The sequence below is a fragment of the Heptranchias perlo genome, chromosome 13, assembly GCF_035084215.1.
Source record: "Heptranchias perlo isolate sHepPer1 chromosome 13, sHepPer1.hap1, whole genome shotgun sequence".
Taxonomy (NCBI): domain Eukaryota; kingdom Metazoa; phylum Chordata; class Chondrichthyes; order Hexanchiformes; family Hexanchidae; genus Heptranchias; species Heptranchias perlo.
In genome coordinates this window covers 4,949,731-4,975,122 of record NC_090337.1, presented here as the reverse complement: position 1 = coordinate 4,975,122, position 25,392 = coordinate 4,949,731, and the positions used below count along the sequence as shown (strand labels likewise).

General features: G+C 49.5%; 1 protein-coding gene across 3 annotated transcripts in view; it reads left to right on the top strand.

Moving 5' to 3' along the window:
* Positions 1–25,392, top strand: part of LOC137331231 (phospholipase D1-like) — a 154,750-nt gene that overhangs the window by 90,752 nt on the left and 38,606 nt on the right. For 2 of the 3 annotated variants that reach the window (XM_067994874.1, XM_067994873.1), the window contains exons 16-21: positions 2,905–3,015; positions 8,312–8,440; positions 11,351–11,469; positions 12,517–12,630; positions 16,375–16,485; positions 18,732–18,820. In XM_067994874.1, the coding sequence (XP_067850975.1) occupies positions 2,905–3,015; positions 8,312–8,440; positions 11,351–11,469; positions 12,517–12,630; positions 16,375–16,485; positions 18,732–18,820 (673 nt within the window). The remainder of the gene's footprint in view (positions 1–2,904; positions 3,016–8,311; positions 8,441–11,350; positions 11,470–12,516; positions 12,631–16,374; positions 16,486–18,731; positions 18,821–25,392) is intronic. The other variant, XM_067994875.1, reaches the window with a different exon arrangement.

Genomic DNA, 25,392 nt, shown 5'->3' with positions numbered 1-25,392 from the left:
AAACATATCAGCTCACCAACAATCAATCGATTGAGTGGCTAAGGTTCATCTCCTGCTAAGATTTCATCTGGTGCTGAGGGTTTATCTCCCCAGGGGTTTGGTTTATATCCCCTTCTAATTCGCAGCTAAGTCCTCTCATCCTGCAACGTCACCTCATTATTAAATTCACCCCCTCTTTTTTAAGTAACCTGCCCTTTTTTTCCACTTCCGTAGCACTTGGCTCACTCTAAGTCGAGCCCCTTTTGAAAGTTATTATTGAATCTGTTTCCACCGCCCTTTCAGGCAGCACATTCCAGATCAGAACAACTCGCTGCGTAAAAACAATATCTCCTCATCTTTCCCCTCTGGTTCTTTTGCCGCTTGTCTGTTCCCTTTTAAGAGGAAATGGCCAAATTATTGGGGAAGGGCCCCATTCTTCTGCAACGATGGTGTAACAGTGGGTCAGTGTTGTGGAAGAAGTGGCCTGAAGTGTCCTCATCGCTACAAACCCATCTTGAGTGACGTGTCCATGTTTGTACACTCGCACCTAGTGCAAGCAGCCATATTATAGTATCTACTAGTGGAGAAGTAAGCACTTATTGTGTGTTCCACAGAATCGTTTATAGAGCAAGCTGACTCGCCAGTAATCAAGAGTCCAGTAAAGTAGGAAAGTCCCACTCCCTGGTAGATCCGGATTGTTGATACTTAAACTGGCTGCTTAGATAGACAATCAACAAAAGAAAGCATTTGGAAACTGGCTCTTCGTTCGTCTGCACCACTATCTAAAATCTGCAGCCAAGAGGTCTCCAACTCTGAAGATCCTACGGTGCACCTAGAAGGAATGGTCCTCCTGCTGCTGGTTTCTCTCAGATCCTCCAATCTCAAGGCGTTGGGCACAAGGACTAGAACCACAGAATGGTACAGCACGGGAAAAGGTCATTCGGCCCATCGTGCCTGTGCCGGCTCTTTGAAAGAGCTATCCAATCCGTCCCACTCTCCCTGCTCTTTCCCCCATAGCCCTGCAAATTCCTCCCCCTTCGAGTATTTATCCAATTCCCTTTTGAAAGTTATTATTGAATCTGCTTCCACCGCCCTTTCAGGCAGCGCATTCCAGATTGTAACAACTCGCTGAGTAACTAAGTTCTCCTCATCTCCCCGCTGGTTCTTTTGCAAATTATCTTAAATCTGGTTACCGACCCTCCTGCAAATGGAAACAGTTTCTCCTTATTTACTCTGTCAAAACCCTTCATAATTTTGAACACCTCTATTAAATCACCCCTTAACCTTCTCTGCTCTAAGGAGAACAACCCCAGCTTCTCCAGTCTCTCCACATAACTGAAGTTCCTCCTCCCAGGTACCATTCTAGTAAATCTCCTCTGCACCCTCTTCAAGCTAATTGTGGTCTCTGCACCGTTCGGCCCTTCACTAATTGAAGACCCAGGAAAATTAGGCGCAGTGACGTCACTCCCGCCTCATTTGCATGGCCTTTGAATATTTGCCCCCTGCCCCAGGGACTCAAACATTCATACTGGGTGGGGGGGTGGGGGGGTGGGGGGAGGGGTGAAGCTTCAAGAGAGCCAAGACACCGGCAAGTGGGTGGAGAACCCGTGCATTGGGTCTCTGCCCCCTGCTTTCCTCTGCTCTGCACCCAGAAAATTGGCCCTAAGCTCTTCCCATTCCAGCCCTTCCCTTGCTCCCCACTCTCGAACGCAGGGGACGTGGAGAGGTGGATTGTGCCGTGGCGGAGGGGGAGAAGCTGGGCGGAGGCCTCACGTTCACACCGCGATATGGGTGATGGGTGTTTACATTCCTCGAACATGTTCTATTCCAGGTTCTATTCCAGGCCTGTGTCTTGTCGAAGTTCTGAAAGGTATTTCTGAGAGTTCTTCTGGTTTTGTCAAATCTTTATAAAATATCGATCGGAAGGTTAAACTGCACTGACTACGCCCCGCCTTTGGAACGGAAGAAGCTTGCTTTCAGAGGGTGGGATGCATGAGAGTCCAAAATGAAAGCAGCTTTAATCTGATCTGGTTCCCACTCCATCGTTTTCACTCAGCAGGAGTTACCCAGAGAGCAGTTCTGTGATCTCCACCTGGATGTTTGTCTGTGGCGACAGGCAGGACTCAGGAGATGGTGAATACTCACAACTGGGTCATGCTTTCTCAATGCCACTGATGTGGACCCAGGAGCCAGCTTTGTGCTCACTCCTTTTGACCAGGGATTGCTGGTGCTAAGGAAGACCCAGGATGGGTGGGTTTGAAATTGATCTTTGGGTGGGTGGCAGGGAATCAGAAACCTGTTTTACACCTCAACCCAAACTTTCATTTCCATTATGAGTCCAAAGACTCAGTTGAGAACTCCCCCCTGCTCTTCTTTGAAATAGTGGCTGTGGGGGATCTTTTACATCCACCTTGAGAGAGCAGATATGGTCTTGGGTTTAATATCTCATCTGAGAGACAGCACCTCCAACAGTGCAGCACTCCCTCAGTACTGGCAGATGTGGAGCATCAGCCTAGATTATGAGTTCATGTCTCTGGAGTGGGGTTTTGAACCCATAACTGTCTATCTCTGAGGTAAGAGTGCTACTTACTGAGCTACAGACGACACCTAACAAAGGCCAACGAGAAGCACCATGTTCTCAAACCTGTGATGCTGAAATCCTTGTGGCTAACTCTGCAGATCAGCACTGTATTTATGCAGTCTTGAGAACAAGATTGTACATTGAAACATTGTGATTTCACTAAGATCTTGACTTACTGTCTGGGAGCTGTGCCAGGTTGTGGAGAAGCTGTTTTCATTTTGTACCGAGACTCTCCTCACGATGCAAAGGGTGTTGCTGGGTTTTTTTTTTCCTCTCCGTCAGTCTGGGGGATTGTACATTGTGTGCACACAGCCCCAGCCATGCTGCCCTGTGACTCTCTGCAGGTTGGTTTGACACTTGCAGCAGCCAGCACAACTTAATCAGAGATAATTTGAAGAGGTTACATCACCAGAAAGCTCAGGCCGCCAGCCCTGGGCTCTCTCGATCTGACAACGGTGAGTTGAGATTTCAGAGCACGCTTTTTCGTTTCTCCCTTTGGTCTTGCGTTGGGCTTTAGCAATGGGAGCTGGTCAAACCAGAAACTCTCCGCTCTTACTCCGATGGGGAGGCAGCTTGGGGGCTTCAGCCTTGGTGTGTCGGGGTGAGGAGGGGGACCTGTCTCTGGCTGTCCAGTTGTCAGAATGAGACGGATGATTTGCTTGTAGGGAGACCGTCGCGATGACTCGTCGGACTACAGAGCCGTGGCTCAGCGGGTAGCACTCTTGCCTACTGGGTTAGAAGGTTGTGGGTTCAAACCCCACTCCAGACACTTGAGTATAAAATCCAGGCTGACACTCTCAGTGCAGTATTGAGGGAGTGCTGCACTGTTGGATGGTGCCATCTTTTGGATGAGACATTAAACTGAGGCCCCATCTGCGCTCTCAGGTGGATGCGAAAGATCCCACGGCCATTATTTCAAAGAAGAGCAGGGGAGTTCTCCCCGATGTCCTGGCGCCAATATTCATCCCTCAACCAACATCACTAAAAACAGATTATCTGGTCATTATCACATTGCTGTTTGTGGGATCTTGAATCAATGACCAGACACATTGTTTTTTGGTGGTGTTGATTGAGGGATAGATATTGGCCCAGGATTAGGGTTGCCAACCCTCCAGGATTGTCCCCGAGTCTCCAGGAATTAAAGATTAATCTCCTGGACACTGTTATGAGCAAAATCCTTCATCCAATCTACAGTGTCCAGCAACAATGCAACTCTCCGTTAGCACTGTGCTGGAGTGTTAGCCGAATTTAGGTGCTTAAGTCCTGGAGCGGGATTTAAACCCACAGCCTTCTCACTCTGACGCAAGAGTGCTACCTACCGAGCCAAGCTACCACAGCAAGTTAACTATTTTCATCCAGTCGTTCCAACGACTCAACGTAGTTTCTTTCAACATAATTCTGCAAGAATGTTCAGTGCAATGAGCATTTAGATAACATTATTCATGTAGTTTGTTACAGGAAACTTGCCCGTTATCAGCCCAGATAGATCCAGTCTCGAAGATAAGAGATCTCATCAACATTTTCAGACGGACGTTTGCGAATCATTTTAAGACTTTATAGTTGAAACCAGCTGATACATTATCTTGGATACTTTGCATTTTGCAGTGGATATTTTAGATATGTACAGTGCTAAACACAGCCTCTCTGAGTTTGTGAACTTTGATGGTACATAACAGATAGACACTACTCCATCACTCCAACATAAAAACTCTCTCTAGGTTTAGGGTCAGAATATATCACTGAAGAAAGCACAGAACAACAAAAGCCAATTTACCCATCAAACCCACACATTCAATAGCCATAACCCATCTCCCCATTCACCCATTGAATCTCATTCTACAGACCCTGTACAATCTGCACTATCCTGAGCTCCACCCGTTTAATCTCCTGAGGGAAAGTTCGGTAGAAACGGTTCCCGAATCCCAAAGGGAATCAAGCAAAAATTCCAGACGTGTCGTCCATCATCAAACTTCCAACAATTCCACCCTGCACAGAAATTCCCCCTCTCTCACATTCACCGTGCAGTCCAGCTTCCCTGGGATGAGCCTGGTGTACAAAACACAAGGAAGAAAGAACTTGCATTTATATAGCGCCTTTCACAACCTCAGGACGTCCCAAAGCGCTTTACAGCCAATGAAGTACTTTTGAAGTGTAGTCACTGTTGTAACTTAGGGAAACACCAATTTGCGCACAGTAAGATCCCACAAGCAGCGATGTGACAGTGACCAGATCATCTGTCTTTTAGTGATGTTGGTTGAGGGATAAATATTGGCCCCAGGACACTGAGGAGAACTCCCCCTGCTCTTCTTCGAACAGCTGCTGTGGGATCTTTTACATCCACCTGAGAGGGCAGACGGGGCCTCGGTTTAACGTCTCATCCGAAAGCTGACCACCCCTGTTACTGCGCCTCCTCCTCTTCCTCTGATTTGCAGAAATGCAAATAGGGATGTCCTTGGAGATGCTCACTCTCCCAACTTGCAGATGCGAAATCAAAAGTTGGCTCACAGATTCTCTTCAGCCACTAAATTGGCAAAAAACAACAACTTCCATTTATATAGAACCTTTAACGCAGTAAAACGTCCCCAAGGTGCTTCACAGGAGTGATTATCAGACAAAATTTGACACTGAGCCACATAAGGAGATATTAGGACAGGTGGTCAAAGAGGTAGGTTTTAAGGAACATCTTAAAGGAGGAGAGAGAGGTGGAGGGGTTTAGGGAGGGAATTCCAGAGCTTAGGGCCGAGGCAGCTGAAGGCACGGCCGCCAATGGTGGAACGATTAAAATCGGGGATGCGCAAGAGGCCAGAATTGGAGGAGAGCAGAGATCTCGGAGGGTTGTAGGGCTGGAGGAGGTTACAGAGATAGGGAGGGGGCGAGGGCCATGGAGGGATTTGAAAACAAGGACGAGAATTTTAAAATCGAGGCGTTGCTGGACCGGGAGCCAATGTAGGTCAGCGAGCACAGGGGGTGAGGGGAGAACAGGACTTGGTGCGAGTTAGGATACGGGCAGCAGAGTTTTGGATGAGCTCAAGTTTATGGAGGGCGGAAGATGGTAGGCCGGACAGGAGAGCATTGGAATAGTCAAGTCTGTTCAGTCTCTCTGATAGGTATAAACCCTCAGCTCCAAACCTGCACTGTTTTCAAACAGTCTGGTATTATGTTCACAGTTGAGAATCCTGACATTTCAACATGGTCTGACTGTCAAGTAGACTGAGTTGAGTTCTGACAAGGCTCCTTTGTTCTGTAACAGAAGGCCTACTGTGTTTGCAGAGCCAAGAACTCAGTCTCCAGGGGGGCTTTTCTTCCAAGAACAACTCAATTAATTGATTCCCAGTCACAGAGAGCTGTTTCTGTTCGAAGGAAAGAGAGACTGAAACTTCTCCTAACACTGCCCGCAATTAAAAGTTCTCGCGACCATCTCCTCCTCCTCCTCCTCCTCCACTTATTAACTTCATCTAAAGCTTTGGACAAGCTCTGTCGATCAGTCGCCAAGTTTATCCAGTGGGAAACTGATCCACACAACAACCTGCATTTATATAGCGCCTTTAACATAGTAAAATGTCCCAAGGCGCTTCACAGGAGCGATTGTCAAACAAAATTTGACACCGAGCCACCAGAGATATTAGGACAGGTGACCAAAAGTTTGGTCAAAATGGTAGGTTTTAAGGAGCGTCTTAAAGGAGGAGAGAGAGGGGGAGAGGTTTAGGGAGAGAGTTCCAGAGCTTAGGGCCCAGGCAGCTGAAGGCACGGCCGCCAATGGTGGAGCGATGAAAATCAGGGATGCGCACGAGTCCAAAATTGGAGGAGCTCAGAGATCTCGGAGGGTTGTAGGGCTGGAGGAGGTTACAGAGATAGGGAGGGGGGGCGAGGGGACAAGGATGAGAATTTTAAAATCGAGGCGTTGCAGCACCAGGAGCCAATGTAGGTCAGCGAACACAGTGGGGTGATGAGTTCCACCCTCCTTGTCCACTTGATCACGGGGGGAGAAGGGGAGAGAGATTCCCGCGGAGAGCAATAGATGGTCAACTCGTAACTACAACTGCCGACCCTTGTGTGATTAGTCCAGCATTTATACCGAGGTATCGACTATTGATTAACGCAGGAAATGCAGCCTTGTAACTTCAGCACGTTGGATCAATAACTGAATACTAATCTTAGAATTCAAAGCACAAATGGTTAAATTTTAACACCATTTAAATTCTACTGATACTGGCTGCCTCACCAACCCCTCCCCGCCTCACCGCACTGCCAATGTTAGTGACCTGCTTGCCTGCATTATCCCAGCTTGCTCGCGAACTCTACCCTTTCAGTTCCCGCATGCGCCTCCTTCCCCCTCTCTATCGCAGTGCGTCTTGTGTCCGGCACCGTTTCGTTGCCCTTCGCGTTCTCACTAAAACGTCTCACCTGAACGGGACTGAGACGTGAATGTGTGAGGTGTGTGTGTGTGTGTGGATTGAACCCGGATGGATGACTGCAGAATCTGCCAAAGGTTTAACTGAAACGCACGGAGGTTGGGAATGAAATTGGACCTTTGACCCGATATGCACCAGTCTCGATCCGTCTCAGTGTCCCACTGGGGTCGCTCCTGTGCAGATGATCTTTTCTGAGGCGCTGTTGCTTGTTGGTGCCGGCATTGTGTTGTCGTGTTATGTTTTTGTGATTCTATCACGTGTGTATGTCACAGCCTGCATTCCATTGTTTTGAAGTGCGATTTTCACATGAAAAGGTTTACACAAAGGTTTTCCGTTTTAAAAAAATGGTGGGCTTTGCACCCACTTGTCTAAATGCAGGCCTCATATCCGCCTGTCAGAGTTCAGGCCTCACCCCCATCTGGGTGTGTATAGGCCTCACTCCCCTCCTGGGTGTGTATAGGCCTCACCCCCTCCTGGGTTAGTACAGGCCTCACCCTCGCCTGGGTGTGTGTCGGCCTCACCCCCTCCTGGATGAATATAGGCCTCACCCCCTACTGGGTGTGTATAGGCCTCACCCCCTCCTGGGTGTGTATAAGCCTCACCCCCTCCTGGGTGTGTATAGGCCTCACCCCCTCCTGGGTGTGTATAAGCCTCACCCCCTCCTGGGTGTGTATAAGCCTCACCCCCTCCTGGGTGTGTATAGGCCACACCCCCTCCTGGGTGTGTATAAGCCTCACCCCCTCCTGGGTGTGTATAGGCCTCACCCCCTCCTGGGTGTGTATAAGCCTCACCCCCTCCTGGGTGTGTATAAGCCTCACCCCCTCCTGGGTGTGTATAAGCCTCACCCCCTCCTGGGTGTGTATAGGCCTCACCCCCTCCTGGGTGTGTATAGGCCTCACCCCCTCCTGGGTGTGTATAAGCCTCACCCCCTCCTGGGTGTGTATAAGCCTCACCCCCTCCTGGGTGTGTATAAGCCTCACCCCCTCCTGGGTGTGTATAGGCCTCACCCCTGCCTGGGTGAATGCATTAGCCTGCCTGTACTAACTCCAAAGGCCTTTAACATTAGAGTCAGCTGTTGCTCTCCAAACCAGGTCTAACCTGCATCATCACCTTCACATTTCACTGGGGTTGCCAACTCTGGTTGGACGTATTCCTGGAGGTTGGAATCACATGACCTCCCGCCTCCAAACATCCATTCCCCCACACTCTCGCCATTGGTGGCCCGACACGTCCATTCTCATGGAGCCCCACCCACCCCCCCACCTCCGCCATTGATCTGGGAAATCCATTTGGAAACGTACTGAATTTTTTTGCTTCTTTGTTGGAAATCCTGAGTTAGAAAGGGGTTCAGTCCGGAGCTTAAACACCAGCATCGGAGAGTTGGTCGGGCAGACGAGGTTCTGGCATGGGAAGGACTATTGCAACTTTGTCTTCAAGGACTGGGTCCAGTTGGACAAACCCTTTGACGGTGAGTGAAACCACAGCAGATGCTCTGGCCTTCTTTAATCGCAACTCTTTTGACTGTGTCTTAACTCGCACTAAGTCAGGTTCACCCATTACCCCCTGCACTCGCTGACCTACATTGGCTCCCGGTCTGGCAACACCTCGATTTTAAAATTCTCATCTTCGTTCAAATCCCTCCATGACCTCGCCCCTCCCTATCTCTGTAACCTCCTCCAGCCCTACAACCCTCCGAGATCTCTGCGCTCCTCCAATTCTGGCCTCTTGCACATCCCCCACTTCCTTTGCCCCACCATTGGCGGCCGTGCCTTCAGCTGCCTAGGCCCTAAGCTCTGGAATTCACTCCCTAAACCTCTCTGCCTCTCTACCTCTCTCTCCTCCTTTAAGACGCTCCTTAAAACCGACCTCTCTGACCAAGCTTTTGGCCACCTGTCCTAATATCTCCTTATGTGGCTCTGTGTCAAATTTTGTCTGATCACTCCTGAGAAGTGCCTTGGGAACATTAAAGGCGCTATATAAATGCAAGTTGTTGTTTTGTTATAAGAACATAAGTTCATAAGAAATAGGAGCAGGAGTAGGCAATACGGCCCCTCGAACCTGTTATGCCATTCAATCAGATCATGGCTGATCTTCGACCTCAACTACACTTTCCCGCCCGATCCCCATATCCCTTGATTCCCTTAGAGTCCAAAAATCTATCGATCTCAGCCTCAATGACTGAGCATCCACAGCCCTCTGGGGTAGAGAATTCCAAAGATTCACAACCCTCTGAGTGAAGAAATTTCTCCTCATCTCAGTCCTAAATGGCCGGCCCCTTATCCTGAGACTATGTCCCCTAGTTCTAGACTCTCCAGCATTTCCCCTGTCAAGCCCTCTTAGAATCTTATATGTTTCAATGAGATCACCTCTCATTTTTCTAAACTCTAGAGAATATAGGCCCATTCTACTCAATCTCTCCTCATCAGACAGCCTTCTTATCCCAGGAATCAATCTCGTGAACCTTCATTGCATCGCCTCTAAGGCAAGTATATCCTCCCTTAGATAAGGAGACTAAAACTGTACACAGTACTCCAGGTGTGGTCTCACCAACGCCCTGTACAATTGCAGCAAGACTTCCTTACTCTTGTAATAAAGGCCAACATACTATTTGCCTTCCTAATTGCTTACTGTACCTGCATGTTAACTTTCTGTGTTTCGTGTACAAGAACACCCAAATCCCTCTGATCACCAACATTGAATAGTTTCTCGCCATTTAAAAAATATTCTGTTTTTCTATTCTTCCTACCAAAGTGAATAACCTCACATTTCCCCACATTATACTCCATCTGCCACCTTCTTGCCCATTCACTTATACTGTCTATATCCCTTTGCAGACTCTTTGTGTCCTCCTCAATGCTTACTTTCCCACCTAGCTTTGTATCGTCATCAAATTTAGATACATTACACTCGGTCCCTTCATCTAAGTCATTAATATAGATTGTAAATAGCTGAGGCCCAAGCACCGATCCTTGAGGTACCCCACTAGTTACAGCCTGCCAACCTGAGAATGACCCGTTTACTCCTGCTCTCTGTTTTCTGTCTGTTAACCAATCCTCTATCCATGCTAATATATCACCCCCAGCTCCATGAGCCCTTATCTTGTGTAACAACATTTTGTGTGGCACCTTATCGAATGCCTTTTAAAAATCCAAATAAAATACATTCACTTTATCTACCCTGACTAGTTACATCCTCAAAGAACTCTAATAGTTTTGTCAAACACGATTTCCCTTTCATAAAACCATGTTGACTCTGCCTAATCATATTATGATTTTCTAAGTGCCCTGTTACCACTTCCTTAATAATGGATTCCAGCATTTTCCTGGTCACTGATGTCAGGCTAACTGGCCTGTAATTCCCTGTTTTTTCTCTCCCTCCTTTCTTGAATGGCGGTGTTATATTTTCTACCTTCCAATCCACTGCCACTGTTCCAGAATCTAGAGAATTTTGGAAGATCACAACCAATGCACCCACTATCTCTGCAGCCACCTCTTTTAGAACCCTCGGATGTAGGCCATCAGGTCCAGGGGATTTGTCGGCTTTATGTCCCCTTAATTTCTCCAGTAATTTTTCTTTACTGATATTAATTACTTTAAGCTCCTCATTCCTTAAGTTTATTACAATCTAAACCTTCATAAAGTCCCCTCGGCAATGAAGTAATAAAATTAGTTCTTGCTGACACACCTCAATTGGTATCTGCACTGCCCAGTGTGACGCTAAGCTCTATGGATCAGGTTGGATTCCTGCCCCAACCCTCCCCCTTGGTCCTGAGCTGAGTTGGGTGGTCTCAGCAGGAGCGACTGCTGCGATGAGTCTCTGCGCCCCGAGAGCCAGGGGGTCCGAGCCCCCTTAATCACCATCCAGTCATTCCTGCTGGAGATTGCACCGGGTGGGGGGGACGCAAGGGGAGGGTGGGGCAAGTGTCAGCCGGGATAGGATCGGGTTTGATTACAATTCTCCCAATGGTCGAATTGCCCCGCCATGGCAGAGGATCTGAGCTTGGGAACGAAGGTTGGCCGGGGCATCAGAAATCCGCTGCTCCCCGTGGAACTGTACCCCAAAAGGAGTCAGCGCCTTCCTGAGTGACAAATTGGGGTTGGGTTTGGGGGAGGCCGAATTATTGAAATGACCGCTGGTTCCGTCACTGCCCCCTGCCCAACTCATGTAAACAAAAAACCCAAGGAACAAATTACATACTGCGATCCCAATCAGTGAACCAGGCACACGGAGCAAGGCTGGGAATCGGACCCGGGACTTTCCAGGTCCCATGTGGCCCGGGTTCCACTCCACGGGCTGGTGGGGGGGGGGTGCAGCTGCCCACTGATCTTGGAACACGTGGCCTCGAACCTCGTCTTAACATCTGCATTTGCCCCGCCAGATTTCATCGACCGCTACACTATGCCCAGGATGCCCTGGCACGACATCGCCGCAGTGGTTCACGGGAAAGCAGCTCGCAACGTGGCGCGGCACTTCATTCAGCGCTGGAACTTCACCAAGGTGACTCTCCCCACCGACCCCTTTCCTCCCTGGGGACCTGCAATGTGGGAAAGGACGGCCAGGGCTCCGTGAGAGCCACCGGGCCTGGAATCGGGGAGGCCGCGGGGTTTGGCGTTGGTGACTCAAGACACTTGTGAGTCTGGAGATGGAGTGCCGGTGGGCTCTTCGACCGTGACAGTCGGGGGTGGGGCAGACTGACTGCCCAGTCCCGATCGCTGCCCCTTGTCCAACGTCCTATCGGTAGTCACTGGACGGCGATCAGGAGCAGGAACCCGAGTGGATTTACCATCCTTAGCTTAAGACGCTGATGCCAATTGTCACTCTCCATCTGCTAGCCCTGACTGATATCAGCTAATTCAGCAGAGGTTGGGTACTGAACCTGGGTTGTTAGCGGGTGCCTACAGGTTTAGTACCAGACTGGGCAACGTGTAGACATTCGACACTATTGAGCAACCAGAGTGCGATCAATGTTGATTGGTTTCATTCAGGTTCTGCATTGTCCTTGCTCCATCCTCCATGAGGAGAAAGAAAGAACTTGCATTTCTATAGCACCTTTCACATCCTCAGGATGTCCCAAAGTGGACTTTTGATGTGTTGTAGGAAGCACTGCAGTCAATTTGTACACAGCAAGATCCCACAAACAGCAATGTGATAATGACCAGATAATCTGTTATTAGTGAGGTTGGTTGAGGGATAAATATTGGCCCAGGACACCAGGGAGAATTCCCCTGCTCTTCTTTGAAATAGTGGCCATGGGATTTTTTACATTCACCTTAGAAAGCAGCCGGGGCCTCCGTTTAAGGTCCCATCTGAAAGACGGCACCTCCAACAGTGCAGCACTCCCTCGGTACTGCACGGGAATGTCGGCCTGGATTATGTGCTCAAGTCTCTGGAGTGGGACTTGAACACAAAACCTTCTAGACTCAGGGGGCCATGAGTGCTACCCACTGAGCCACATAGATAAGTGAATGAATAAGTATTATAACCTTCTGTCTGTTTACGTTCTACACAAGTAACATTTTTGTTTTGTGTTTTTTTCTATTCCAGATCGTCAAAGCCAAGTATCGTCCCCTCTCCTATCCGTACCTCTTGCCCAAGACTCTTTCGACATCCAGCGAGCAGAGATACCAGGTGCCGGGATCAGTCCAAGCTCGAGTCCAGGTCTGTGTGTGTGGACACAGTTTCCTGTTTTATTAAAACCTCGCACAAGTCGCAACAAGAAAAAACGCTCGTTGCTTCCACAGGTGCCTGAAGGATGGACCATGCGTCATTGGCTGGCTTCATTGACTGCGCTTGAACCTTGCATGAAACAATCCCGATTTAGGCCGACAGGATGCCCCCCGAATTGGGGGCTAATTTTAACCTAACCCGCCCGTCGGGAAACTGACAGGATCAGGTGGGTCGGAGTGAACGGAGAGCAGTATCGGCGGGTGTAAAACCATCGTTCCACCCCACTGCCCCGCCCGGCGAGTTAGCTTCTTCTTTCAAAACGCAGACACGGTTTTGTAGGCAAATTCCGCAGCCAATTTGTGCACAGAGAGATCCCACACGCAGTGAACAAGACAAGTGCCCGGTTAATCTGTTTTTATTGGTTGGTGTTTGGGTTGGAGATTTGGGGGGGGTGATGGGGGAAAGTTAACCCAAGGAGACCGGGAGAAACTCCTCCTGCCCTTCCTCCAGACGTGCCGGATGTTTTTGTCCGCACTTCGACTGGTAGACCAGGGTTGTGGCTCCAGAGGAGATGGGGCCTATAGTTTGACTAATGGCCCATGTTCACACATGAAGTAATGGTACCAAAGAGCATCAGATATCTGTGGAACTGGACGCCAACAACAACAACGCCCAATCAGTCTACTCTCAATCATCAGCAAAGTGATGGAAGGTGTCGTCGATGGAAGGCGGCACTTTCCAATAACCTGCTCACCGACGCTCAGTTTGGGTTCCGCCAGGACCACTCGGCCCCAGACCTCATTACAGCCTTGGTCCAAACATGGACAAAAGAGCTGAATTCCAGAGGTGAAGTGAGAGTGACTGCCCTTGACATCAAGGCAGCATTTGACCGAGTGTGGCACCAAGGAGCCCTAGTAAAATTGAAGTCAATGGGAATCAGGGGGGAAAACTCTCCAGTGGCTGGAGTCATACCTAGCACAAAGGAAGATGGTAGTGGTTGTTGGAGGCCAATCATCTCAAGCCCCAGGACATTGCTGCAGGAGTTCCTTAGGCCATTGTACTAGGCCCAACCATCTTCAGCTGCTTCATCAATGACCTTCCCTCCATCATAAGGTCAGAAATGGGGATGTTCGCTGATGATTGCACAATGTTCAGTTCCATTCACAACCCCTCAGATAATGAAGCAGTCTGAGCCCGCATGCAGCAAGACCTGGACGGCATCCAGGCTTGGGCTGATAAGTGGCAAGTAACATTCATGCCAGACAAGTGCCAGGCAATGACCATCTCCAACAAGAGAGAGTCTAACCACCTCCCCCTGACATTCAACGGCATTACCATCACCGAATCCCCCACCATCAACATCCTGGGGGTCACCATTGACCAGAAACTTAACTGGACCAGCCATTTAAATGCTGTGGCTACAAGAGCAGGTCAGAGGCTGGGTATTCTGTGGCGAGTGACTCACCTCCTGACTCCCCAAAGCCTTTCCACCATCTACAAGGCACAAGTCAGGAGTGTGATGGAATACTCTCCACTTGCCTGGATGAGTGCAGCTCCAACAACACTCAAGAAGCTCGACACCATCCAGGACAAAGCAGCCCACTTGATTGGCACCCCATCCACCACCCTAAACATTTACTCCCTTCACCACCGGCGCACAGTGGCTGCAGTGTGTACCATCCACAGGATGTACTGCAGCAACTCGCCAAGGCTTCTTCGACAACACCTCCCAAACCCGCGACCTCTACCACCTAGAAGGACAAGGGCAGCAGGCACATGGGAACAACACCACCTGCACGTTCCCCTCCAAGTCACACACCATCCCGACTTGGAAATATATCGCCGTTCCTTCATCGTCGCTGGGTCAAAATCCTGGAACTCCCTTCCTAACAGCACTGTGGGAGAACCTTCACCACACGGACTGCAGCGGTTCAAGAAGGCGGCTCACCACCACCTTCTCAAGGGCAATTAGGGATGGGCAATAAATGCTGGCCTCGCCAGCGACGCCCACATCCTGTGAACGAATAAAAAAAAACTCCCGTTTATACAGTGCCTTTAACGTAGTAAATCGTCCCAAGGCGCTTCACAGGAGCGATTATCAAACAAAATTTGACACCGAGCCACATAAGGAAATATTAGGACAGGTGAACAATAGCTTGGTCAAAGAGGTAGGTTTTAAGGAAATGCTTAAAGGAGGAGAGAGGGAGAGGTGGAGAGGTTTAGGAAGGGAATTCCAGAGTTTAGGGGTGAAGGCAATTGAAGGCACGGCCGCCAATGGTGGAGCGAAGGGAGAGGGGGATGCGCAAGAGGTAAGAATTGGAGGAGCGCAGAGATCTCGGAGGGTTGTCGGGCCGGAGGAGGTTACAGAGATAGGGAGGGGGCGAGGCGGGTGTCGGAGGGAATTCGCTATGAGAGGAACAATAAAGGGATGTTTTTACTCCCGTCATGTATACACGGAGCAAATTAACTGTTTGATGACTGATGGCCGGGGCGAAGGCCGATTGGTCAGATTGACCAGCCGTTCCAGGGCAGGAAATTTTGACCCTTTTGATTAGAAGTGAAACATTTGACCTCTCAAGGTTCTGGGATTTCCCCGGGTATCGTTCCTGTGACCTTTAAACAAGCTGAATAAATATTTGTGTATTTTAATTCCCTGAGTGTAATTATCTGGATGTCCACCTGTCCTTATCTCAGCCCCTCTTCCCTAATTTGACTGTGTATCAGTTTATTAGTTTCCCTCTTTTCTATTTACTCTCATTTCTCTCCAATTGATGGTCGCTTCTTCCGGTTCTGTACTTCTGTGGGCACTGCCCGCCACTCCGGTACCTCACCCCGATTGTCACTTTTTAAGCGTGAATGTCGCCGGGCTATTCAACTGTGGGGGGAATCAGGGCTCAGCCCAAACCTCACCCACCCACCCACACAGGAGTTATTGGGTAGCGATCAGAAGATGCAGGACCCCCTGGTTGATTTTTCCATCTCTTCCTTCCCTACCCCGGGGGCACTGAGGCCCAGTATATCACCCCCTACTGTTGCCCCATCTGAGATCAGCACAGAATGGGGACATTGACCCTGGGGCCCTTCCCTGATGTAGACGGCTCAGTATCGCACCAGTGCAACCACTCACTGAGTGATCGGCAGTGTTTACCTTATTGTGCCAGCCGTGACTCAGTGGGTCGCACTCTCGCCTCAGAGACAGAAGGTCATGGGTTCAAGTCCCACTCCAGAGACTTCAGCCCCATAATCCAGGCTAACACTCCCAGTGCAGTACTGAGGGAGGTGCTGTACTGTCGGAGGTGCCGTCTTTCAGATGAGATGTTAAACCGAGGCCCCATTTGCCCTCTCAGGTTGACGTAAAGGATCCCATGACACTATTTCAAAGGAGAGCAGGGGAGTTCTCCCCAGTGTCCTGGGCCAATATTTATCCCTCAACCGACATCACTAAGAAACAGATTATCTGGTTATTATCACATTGCTGTATGTGGGATCTTGCTGTGCGCAAATTGGCTGCCGTGTTTCCTACATTACAACAGTGACTACACTTCAGAAGTGGCTGTAAAATGCTTTGCGACATCCTGAGGTTGTGAAAGGTGATGCATAAATGCAAATATATTTCTTTATTAGGTAACTAATCTGAAAGACTGTGACCCACAGCCTGGGTCCATTGCGAGGCTGGTAACAGAAACTCGACATTGATAACAAGTCAATGCTTTGTCAAACTCTCCATATTTACAGGTGCTGCGATCGGCTGCTGATTGGTCATGTGGTATTAAATATCACGAAGAATCCATTCACAACGCTTATGTACACGTGATAGAAAACAGCAGACATTACATCTACATCGAGGTGAGTAACAGTCCCCACGCTGGGAACACAGATCCTCATCCCTGAGCACAGGGGCTGATGGTAACCGTCCTGGGAGGTCATTCACACTCAACCATGTCGCATGAGCAGTCGTGTATTAGGGGTAGGCCTCATCTCACGCCTGATTTTGGACAATGTTCTAGGATGTAGGAAGGTGTACACAATATACAGCACACAGTGTGTACACAATTTACAGCACACACTGCGTACAGAATATAGAGTACACAGTATACAGTACACAATGTACAGTACACACTGTGTACACAATATACAGTACACAGCGTGCTCACAATTTACAATACATACTGCGTACAGAACATACAGTGCACAGTATACAGTACACACTGCGTGTGCAATACACAGTACATGGCACGTACACAATACACAGTACACAGCGTGTACACAATATACAATACACAGTATATAGTACACAGCATGTACACAATACAAAGTACACAGTGCTTGCACAATATACAGTGCACAGTGCATACACAATTCACAATACATAGTGAGTAAACAATAGACAGTACCCAGTGCGTACACAATATACATACACAATATGTAAACAATACACAGTACACAGGTACACAATGTAATGTACACAGTACATGTACACAATGCAGAGTATGCAGTGGGTACACCGGGGTACATAATGTAATCTACACAGTACATACATGTCATACAGCACAGAGTGGGTACATAATGTACAGTACACAATGTGAAGGTCACGGTATGTACACAATATACAGGACACATTATGCAGACAATACACAGTACACTGCGGTACACAATGTAATGTACACGATATACAGTGCATAGTGGGTACACAATGTACATTACATAGTACATGCACAAAGTACAATACATAATGCACACAATGTACAGTACACAGTGGTTACACAACACAGTGAATATATAATGTACAGTACACTCGGGTACACAATGTAATGTACACTACACACAATGTAATGTACATAATGTACATTATACAGTACGTACACAATACACAGTGTGTACACAATGTACAGTACACAGTGGGTACATAATGTACAGTACACAGTATTTGCACAACACACAGTGGGTACACAATGTACAGTACACAGTGTACACAAAGTATGGTACACCGTGGTTATACAACACACAGTACACAGTGTTTTTTAAGGTATGGTACACTGGGTACACAATGTAATGTACACAGTACACACAATGCAATGTACATAATGTGCTGTATACAGTACATACACAATACACAGTATACAGTGTGTACACAAAGTACAGTGCACAGTACACAATGGGTATGCAATGTACAGTATACAGTGGGTACACAATGTACACAATAGTATGTACACAATACACAGTGGGTACACAATGTACAGTATACAGTAGGTACACAATGTACAGTATACAGCGGGTACACAATGTACAGTACAGAGTAGGTATACAATGTACAGTATGCAGTGGGTACACAATGTACAGTATACAGTGGGTACACAACGTAGAGCATACAGTAGGTACACAATGTACAGTACGCAGTGGGTACACAATATACAGTACACAGTAGGCACACAATACACAGTGGGTACACAATGTACAGTACACAGTGGGTACACAATGTACAGTATACAGTAGGTACACAGTGTACAGTATGCAGTGGGTACACAATATACAGTATGCAGTGGGTACACAATGTAGAGTACACAGTGGGTACACAATGTACAGTATACAGTAGGTACACAGTGTACAGTATGCAGTGGGTACACAATATACAGTATGCAGTGGGTACACAATGTAGAGTACACAGTGGGTACACAATGTACAGTATACAGTAGGCACACAATACACAGTGGGTGCACAATATACAGTGCACAATATATACACAGTACACTACACAATGTATATATAATGATGGGGTGATGGGAGGAGGAATGTAGAGTTGTGGGGCTGGAGAAGGATGGGCCGAGCGGTACTTGGTGCTGGATAGGATACGTGCAGCAGAGTTTTGGATGAGCTGAAACTTATGCCAGTCGGAGGATGGAAGATGTGAGGCGAGGAGAGCGTTGGAACAGCCGAGTCTGGATGAGGGTTTCAACGGCAGATGTGAACTTTGCAGAAGAACTGATAAGTGCCAGGAGGCTGTGAGAAGGGTTGGGGATCAGTAAAAGAAACATTTCATTAAAAACCTCACTCATCCTTTCTCCTGGTTCTTTCTCCCCTTCCTTTCTGTTCAGAACCAATTCTTCATCAGCTGCGCTGACAACAAGTACGTCTACAATAAGATTGGAGACGCCATTGTCCAGAGGATCCTGAGAGCCTCCAGGTAAAGCAGTGTGGGCAGTGAGGGGGGGGAGACGCTCAGTGTGGGCAGTGAGGGGGGGGAGACGCTCAGTGTGAGCAGTGAGGGGGGGGGAGACGCACAGTGTGAGCAGCGAGGGGGGGGGAGATGCTCAGTGTGAGCAGCGAGGGGGGGGGAGACGCTCAGTGTGAGCAGTGAGGGGGGGGGAGACGCTCAGTGTGAGCAGTGAGGGGGGGGGAGACGCACAGTGTGAGCAGTGAGGGGGGGGGAGACGCTCAGTGTGAGCAGTGAGGGGGGGGGAGACGCTCAGTGTGAGCAGTGAGGGGGGGGGGAGACGCTCAGTGTGAGCAGTGAGGGGGGGGGAGACGCTCAGTGTGAGCAGTGAGGGGGGGGGAGACGTATAGTGTGAGCAGTGAGGGGGGGGGAGACGCTCAGTGTGAGCAGCGAGGGGGGGGGAGACGCTCAGTGTGAGCAGTGAGGGGGGGGGAGACGCTCAGTGTGAGCAGTGAGGGGGGGGGAGACGTATAGTGTGAGCAGTGAGGGGGGGGGAGACGCTCAGTGTGAGCAGCGAGGGGGGGGGAGACGCTCAGTGTGAGCAGCATTCATCATCGTCTGCAAGTGACCTAAAATGTGCGTGTGGGGCTGTAATCCTCTCGCACTGTGTCTCTCCCTGTATAACACTGGAACATAGGAACAGGAGGAGGCCACTCAGCCCCTCGAGTCTGTTCCGCCATTCAATTAGATCATGTGACCCTCAACACCTTCACCCAATAAAAATCTATCAATCTCAGTTTTGAAATTTTTGATTCACCCCCAGCCTCAATGATTTTTTGGGGGGAGAGAGTTTCAGATTTCCACTCCCCTTTGTGTGAAGAAATGCTTCCTGACATCATCAAAGGTGGAGGGGGAAGATGCTGGTGTCTGCCCCTTGGGTGTCACTGTATAACACTGGGGTACAGTACTGGTGGGTACAGGTCTGTCACTGTATAACACTGGGGTACAGTACTGGTGGGGACAGGTCTGTCACTGTATAACACTGGGGTACAGTACTGGTGGGGACAGGTCTGTCACTGTATAACACTGGGGTACAGTACTGGTGGGTACAGGTCTGTCAGTGTATAACACTGGGGTACAGTACTGGTGGGGACAGGTCTGTCACTGTATAACACTGGGGTACAGTACTGGGGGGTACAGGTCTGTCACTGTATAACACTGGGGTACAGTACTGGTGGGTACAGGTCTGTCACTGTGGAACACTGGGGTACAGTACTGGTGGGGACAGGTCTGTCACTGTATAACACTGGGGTACAGTACTGGTGGGTACAGGTCTGTCAGTGTATAACACTGGGGTACAGTACTGGGGGGTACAGGTCTGTCACTGTATAACACTGGGGTACAGTACTGGTGGGGACAGGTCTGTCACTGTATAACACTGGGGTACAGTACTGGGGGGTACAGGTCTGTCACTGTATAACACTGGGGTACAGTACTGGGGGGTACAGGTCTGTCACTGTATAACACTGGGGTACAGTACTGGTGGGTACAGGTCTGTCACTGTATAACACTGGGGTACAGTACTGGGGGGTACAGGTCTGTCACTGTATAACACTGGGGGACAGTACTGGTGGGTACAGGTCTGTCACTGTATAACACTGGGGTACAGTACTGGTGGGTACAGGTCTGTCACTGTATTACACTGGGGTACAGTACTGGGGGGTACAGGTCTGTCACTGTATAACACTGGGGTACAGTACTGGGGGGTACAGGTCTATCACTGTATAACACTGGGGTACAGTACTGGTGGGTACAGGTCTGTCACTGTATAACACTGGGGTACAGTACTGGTGGGTACAGGTCTGTCACTGTATAACACTGGGGGACAGTACTGGGGGGTACAGGTCTGTCACTGTATAACACTGGGGTACAGTACTGGTGGGTACAGGTCTGTCACTGTATAACACTGGGGTACAGTACTGGGGGGTACAGGTCTGTCACTGTATAACACTGGGGTACAGTACTGGTGGGTACAGGTCTGTCACTGTATAACACTGGGGTACAGTACTGGGGGGTACAGGTCTGTCACTGTATAACACTGGGGTACAGTACTGGGGGGTACAGGTCTGTCACTGTATAACACTGGGGTACAGTACTGGGGGGTACAGGTCTGTCATTGTATAACACTGGGGTACAGTACTGGTGGGGACAGGTCTGTCACTGTATAACACTGGGGTACAGTACTGGGGGGTACAGGTCTGTCACTGTATAACACTGGGGTACAGTACTGGTGGGTACAGGTCTGTCACTGTATAACACTGGGGTACAGTACTGGTGGGGACAGGTCTGTCACTGTATAACACTGGGGTACAGTACTGGTGGGTACAGGTCTGTCAGTGTATAACACTGGGGTACAGTACTGGGGGGTACAGGTCTGTCACTGTATAACACTGGGGTACAGTACTGGTGGGGACAGGTCTGTCACTGTATAACACTGTGGTACAGTACTGGGGGGTACAGGTCTGTCACTGTATAACACTGGGGTACAGTACTGGGGGGTACAGGCCTGTCACTGTATAACACTGGGGTACAGTACTGGTGGGTACAGGTCTGTCACTGTATAACACTGGGGTACAGTACTGGGGGGTACAGGTCTGTCACTGTATAACACTGGGGTACAGTACTGGGGGGGTACAGGTCTATCACTGTATAACACTGGGGTACAGTACTGGGGGGTACAGGTCTGTCACTGTATAACACTGGGGTACAGTACTGGTGGGTACAGGTCTGTCACTGTATAACACTGGGGGACAGTACTGGGGGGTACAGGTCTGTCACTGTATAACACTGGGGTACAGTACTGGTGGGTACAGGTCTGTCACTGTATAACACTGGGGTACAGTACTGGGGGGTACAGGTCTGTCACTGTATAACACTGGGGTACAGTACTGGGGGGTACAGGTCTGTCACTGTATAACACTGGGGTACAGTACTGGGGGGTACAGGTCTGTCACTGTATAACACTGGGGTACAGTACTGGGGGTACAGGTCTGTCACTGTATAACACTGGGGTACAGTACTGGGGGGTACAGGTCTGTCACTGTATAACACTGGGGTACAGTACTGGGGGGTACAGGTCTGTCACTGTATAACACTGGGGTACAGTACGGGTGGGTACAGGTCTGTCACTGTATAACACTGGGGTACAGTACTGGGGGGTACAGGTCTGTCACTGTATAACACTGGGGTACAGTACTGGGGGGTACAGGTCTGTCACTGTATAACACTGGGGTACAGTACTGGGGGGGTACAGGTCTGTCACTGTATAACACTGGGGTACAGTACTGGTGGGTACAGGTCTGTCACTGTATAACACGGGTACAGTACTGGTGGGTACAGGTCTGTCACTGTATAACACTGGGGTACAGTACTGGGGGGTACAGGTCTGTCACTGTATAACACTGGGGTACAGTACTGGGGGGTACAGGTCTGTCGCTGTATAACACTGGGGTTCGGTACTGGGGGGTACAGGTCTGTCACTGTATAACACTGGGGTACGGTACTGAGGGGTACAGGTCTGTCACTGTATAACACTGGGGTACAGTACTGGGGGGTACAGGTCTGTCACTGTATAACACTGGGGTACAGTACTGGTGGGTACAGGTCTGTCACTGTATAACACTGGGGTACAGTACTGGGGGGTACAGGTCTGTCACTGTATAACACTGGGGTACAGTACTGGGGGGTACAGGTCTGTCACTGTATAACACTGGGGTACAGTACTGGGGGGTACAGGTCTGTCACTGTATAACACTGGGGTACAGTACTGGGGGGTACAGGTCTGTCACTGTATAACACTGGGGTACAGTACTGGGGGGTACAGGTCTGTCACTGTATAACACTGGGGTACAGTACTGGGGGGTACAGGTCTGTCACTGTATAACACTGGGGTACAGTACGGGTGGGTACAGGTCTGTCACTGTATAACACTGGGGTACAGTACTGGGGGGTACAGGTCTGTCACTGTATAACACTGGGGTACAGTACTGGGGGGTACAGGTCTGTCACTGTATAACACTGGGGTACAGTACTGGGGGGGGTACAGGTCTGTCACTGTATAACACTGGGGTACAGTACGGGGGGGTACAGGTCTGTCACTGTATAACACTGGGGTACAGTACTGGGGGGTACAGGTCTGTCACTGTATAACACTGGGGTACAGTACTGGTGGGTACAGGTCTGTCACTGTATAACACTGGGGTACAGTACTGGGGTGTACAGGTCTGTCACTGTATAACACTGGGGGACAGTACTGGTGGGTACAGGTCTGTCACTGTATAACACTGGGGTACAGTACTGGGGGGTACAGGTCTGTCACTGTATTACACTGGGGTACAGTACTGGGGGGTACAGGTCTGTCACTGTATAACACTGGGGTACAGTACTGGGGGATACAGGTCTATCACTGTATAACACTGGGGTACAGTACTGGTGGGTACAGGTCTGTCACTGTATAACACTGGGGTACAGTACTGGTGGGTACAGGTCTGTCACTGTATAACACTGGGGGACAGTACTGGGGGGTACAGGTCTGTCACTGTATAACACTGGGGTACAGTACTGGTGGGTACAGGTCTGTCACTGTATAACACTGGGGTACAGTACTGGGGGGTACAGGTCTGTCACTGTATAACACTGGGGTACAGTACTGGGGGGTACAGGTCTGTCACTGTATAACACTGGGGTACAGTACTGGGGGGTACAGGTCTGTCACTGTATAACACTGGGGTACAGTACTGGGGGGTACAGGTCTGTCACTGTATAACACTGGGGTACAGTACTGGTAGGTACAGGTCTGTCACTGTATAACACTGGGGTACAGTACTGGGGGGTACAGGTCTGTCACTGTATAACACTGGGGTACAGTACTGGGGGGTACAGGTCTGTCACTGTATAACACTGGGGTACAGTACTGGGGGGTACAGGTCTGTCACTGTATAACACTGGGGTACAGTACTGGGGGGTACAGGTCTGTCACTGTATAACACTGGGGTACAGTACTGGGGGGTACAGGTCTGTCACTGTATAACACTGGGGTACAGTACGGGTGGGTACAGGTCTGTCACTGTATAACACTGGGGTACAGTACTGGGGGGTACAGGTCTGTCACTGTATAACACTGGGGTACAGTACTGGGGGGTACAGGTCTGTCACTGTATAACACTGGGGTACAGTACTGGGGGGGTACAGGTCTGTCACTGTATAACACTGGGGTACAGTACTGGTGGGTACAGGTCTGTCACTGTATAACACGGGTACAGTACTGGTGGGTACAGGTCTGTCACTGTATAACACTGGGGTACAGTACTGGGGGGTACAGGTCTGTCACTGTATAACACTGGGGTACAGTACTGGGGGGTACAGGTCTGTCGCTGTATAACACTGGGGTACGGTACTGGGGGGTACAGGTCTGTCACTGTATAACACTGGGGTACGGTACTGGGGGGTACAGGTCTGTCACTGTATAACACTGGGGTACAGTACTGGGGGGTACAGGTCTGTCACTGTATAACACTGGGGTACAGTACTGGTGGGTACAGGTCTGTCACTGTATAACACTGGGGTACAGTACTGGGGGGTACAGGTCTGTCACTGTATAACACTGGGGTACAGTACTGGGGGGTACAGGTCTGTCACTGTATAACACTGGGGTACAGTACTGGGGGGTACAGGTCTGTCACTGTATAACACTGGGGTACAGTACTGGGGGGTACAGATCTGTCACTGTATAACACTGGGGTACAGTACTGGGGGGTACAGGTCTGTCACTGTATAACACTGGGGTACAGTACTGGGGGGTACAGGTCTGTCACTGTATAACACTGGGGTACAGTACGGGTGGGTACAGGTCTGTCACTGTATAACACTGGGGTACAGTACTGGGGGGTACAGGTCTGTCACTGTATAACACTGGGGTACAGTACTGGGGGGTACAGGTCTGTCACTGTATAACACTGGGGTACAGTACTGGGGGGGTACAGGTCTGTCACTGTATAACACTGGGGTACAGTACTGGTGGGTACAGGTCTGTCACTGTATAACACGGGTACAGTACTGGTGGGTACAGGTCTGTCACTGTATAACACTGGGGTACAGTACTGGGGGGTACAGGTCTGTCACTGTATAACACTGGGGTACAGTACTGGGGGGTACAGGTCTGTCGCTGTATAACACTGGGGTACGGTACTGGGGGGTACAGGTCTGTCACTGTATAACACGGGTACAGTACTGGTGGGTACAGGTCTGTCACTGTATAACACTGGGGTACAGTACTGGGGGGTACAGGTCTGTCACTGTATAACACTGGGGTACAGTACTGGGGGGTACAGGTCTGTCACTGTATAACACTGGGGTACGGTACTGGGGGGTACAGGTCTGTCACTGTATAACACTGGGGTACAGTACTGGTGGGTACAGGTCTGTCACTGTATAACACTGGGGTACAGTCCTGGGGGGGTACAGGTCTGTCACTGTGTTGTAAATGAGGCTGTACTTGCGTCTTCATGGCAACCAGCGTCACCTCCACACTTACTAATGCTGAA